Genomic DNA, 2,900 nt, shown 5'->3' on the forward strand with positions numbered 1-2,900 from the left:
TATATATATATATATATATATATATATATATATATATATATCTTGATAAAAAAATCAATTCGTGCAGGAAAAGAAACCCAATGCTGTTTGCCCATGATATCCTTCACATGCATCTAGCTTCAATCTTTGGCACCCAATTCTCTATATATTGCGGTTTAAGTAGCTTCAACCCTTGGAGGTGTAGATAACTAAATCTTGAATGCCATATGGATTGTTTGAACCAGTTTATGAATTTGTTTCCAACAATTGCTTGTAATTGGAAGTTTGGAACGCTTCTTGTAATTGGAGGTGATGCAGGGCAGAAACTGCAAGTTTCTGTCTTGCGGCTAGATCAGGGGTAAAAATACTTGAGAGCGGAAGTTCTCAACGAAAACAAGCTATAGTAGAGAAATACTTGCCTGTAGGATTAAAGTGGGAATGATATATTGAGTTCTAGGGCTGTCTCAAAGAAACTCTTATGTATAATTTTATTCAAAATAACAAAGCTGTCTTACAAGACTCCAAAAAGCAATATGTATAGGTAATAGCAAACCCTAATAAAAACAGGAACCTAAAAAGACTTAAGGGGAATAATAAAATATAATAGAGAAAATAATAAAAAATAATAAAATCCTAATTAATTTAGGAATCTTTGGATGCTCCTGCATCAGGAGGTATCATAATGAACATTTCTATTTGTGGCATGTTGTGAGTAGAAGTACTTACAGATAAGCTGTAAATGGATGAAATGCAAAACCCTCTTTAGAAGGATCAAGTTGTAGTCCATGGAAAGGTACTTCCCATGTTTATTCTTCTATCCTCCAGTGTCTTCAATTTTTGATGGGAATGAGGATAGAGTCGGGTTCTAGGAGGATAGTTAGCTAGAGAAGCATTCATTCGAATGTGATGAATCCTAGCTGCTGTGAAGTAATTTTTGTCTATTTTCTTGAGTTCTCCTTGTCCTGTAGGTTCCAGAGATTTCAGAACTCATTTCCTATTTTCTGGTTGTGGATTCCTTATCCATCATTTGCACATTTTCTTGTTTCAATTATAATATTTTTTCTTCTAAGAGAAAATATTGTCTTTGGCGTTGTGACATAGGTATGTTGGTGTTGCTTAGTAAGTTTTTCTGTTTCCTTTCAGTTAATGTATCTTTCCTGTCACACACAAAAACAGGCACATTCTCATCCCCATAGGAGAAGAAAAGACTGAACTGGTTGACTTTGTTTGGAAAGACCAAACCGATCATGTTATATTGGATAAAAGATGAAGTAGGAAATATGAAGTGATGTTGCAGTAGCAAAGTAGTTATGGAGACAAAAGGATTCCGTCTGAGTTGCTCATAATTCTGATAGTGAAATACATCTCGAGGCCTGCATTTGTAGGAAGCATTATAGTCTAGAGATTTCTTTTCCAGAGAACTGCAAATGCAGGTAGGTATCTGATTTTCAAATTAATATGGTCTAGCAGCAATAGTTAATAGTGTTGTGTCTTGGTTCGGCCGGTGTCAATGCAGCCTGTTTATATTACATATGCATAAACATGTATATTTTCCTGTGTGAAATCCTAGTCTATTTTATTTGATCATGCTTTTTGATCAATAAAACATACATACATATATATAGAGGCCGGATATGGAGCGCACGTCCGCAAGTGCACATGGAGCTCCGTTCGCCACCGTCCGGCGCCGACGACAGCGCGCCTCCACCCCAGCGAACTCTAGCAGCGTCCCCGATCACTTTCACTCCCCGGCGAGTCCGCCGAAATCCAGTTTTCCGGCGAGATCACCCAAAAATTCAAATAAAGTCGATATATACGGAAACTGGAATTATCTCACCGGAAACTGGAATTCGGCGGACTCGCCGGGGAGGGAAAGTGATCGGGAACGCTGCTGGAGTTCGCTGGGGGGTTGGCGCCCCGTCGTCGGTGCCGGACGGTGGTGAACGGAGCTCCGTGCGCACTTGCACACGTGCGCTCTGTATCGTTTCCGCATATATATATATATATAATGAAATTTGTTTCTCTTCAAATAAATAACAATAACATTTGGCCTGCCACTACAAACAACTCTAAGTAAGTGCGAAAACAGAAAACTTTAGGGCCTTAGATAAATTCCATTAGTCCAACTTCTCTTGTTTTGATGTGTTGGTAGAAAATGAATTAGTGATTGAGCTTGATAATGAGTTTGACTATTAACTCTAAAATCTTGAGGCGAGGTTTTTCATACATGCATTGGATTCCCTGCATCAGTGCACAAAGACTGTAATGGTTTATGAGTCTTGTTCTGGATTTGAGTTGACATTGAATTGATTGTGGTGCAGATGATGAAGGAGCTACTTGTGGTGACAACTCTCTGACAACTTCAAGCAACATTCAGAAAGATCTCTCGGAATGGCAGGAAAGGCATGCCATGCTTGTGCTCTCGAAAGTGAAGGTTGATTTTAATGGTTTTTGTAATTCTTGTCTGATCCATAAATTCAATCATTCCAGTAACAACTTGCAATGTTGCCTTTTCCAAATTGCTGGTGCTTCTGATTATGTTGAAGTTTGTAGCCAAAATAAAGATGATTTTCATGACAGTAATTTAGGTACTGATTCAAACTGTAATAAGGAGATGTCCTAGACAACAGAGCTGCATTTCTTATCATATAATCATTTAAAGCATAATGTCTACCTATTTTCTTTTTCAGGAACTTTCCCACCTAAGATATAAGCTATGCCCAGGCCACTTGAAGGAACATCAATTTTGGAGAGTATATTTTATGCTTGTCAAGAAACAGGTGGCTGAGTAAGTTTCCAAACTTTTAATTCATTTTTACCAATTTCATCTCAGAGCATGGTTTGAATGATAAATAGCAAGTTAAAAGAGTATGTATACGAGTCCTTGTATGTGTGTGTGTGTGTGTATACAGTCCGTCTCT

The 2,900-nt window shown here is 38.0% G+C and overlaps 1 protein-coding gene across 1 annotated transcript in view; it reads left to right on the top strand.

Annotated features, from left to right (window-relative positions):
- Positions 1 to 2,900, top strand: part of LOC101295670 — a 6,598-nt gene that overhangs the window by 2,708 nt on the left and 990 nt on the right. Inside the window, exons 2-3 of the mRNA XM_004290165.1 lie at positions 2,301 to 2,413; positions 2,670 to 2,767. Of these exons, the coding sequence (XP_004290213.1) occupies positions 2,301 to 2,413; positions 2,670 to 2,767 (211 nt within the window). The remainder of the gene's footprint in view (positions 1 to 2,300; positions 2,414 to 2,669; positions 2,768 to 2,900) is intronic.

Source organism: Fragaria vesca, linkage group LG2, assembly GCF_000184155.1.
Source record: "Fragaria vesca subsp. vesca linkage group LG2, FraVesHawaii_1.0, whole genome shotgun sequence".
Lineage (NCBI taxonomy): Eukaryota > Viridiplantae > Streptophyta > Magnoliopsida > Rosales > Rosaceae > Fragaria > Fragaria vesca.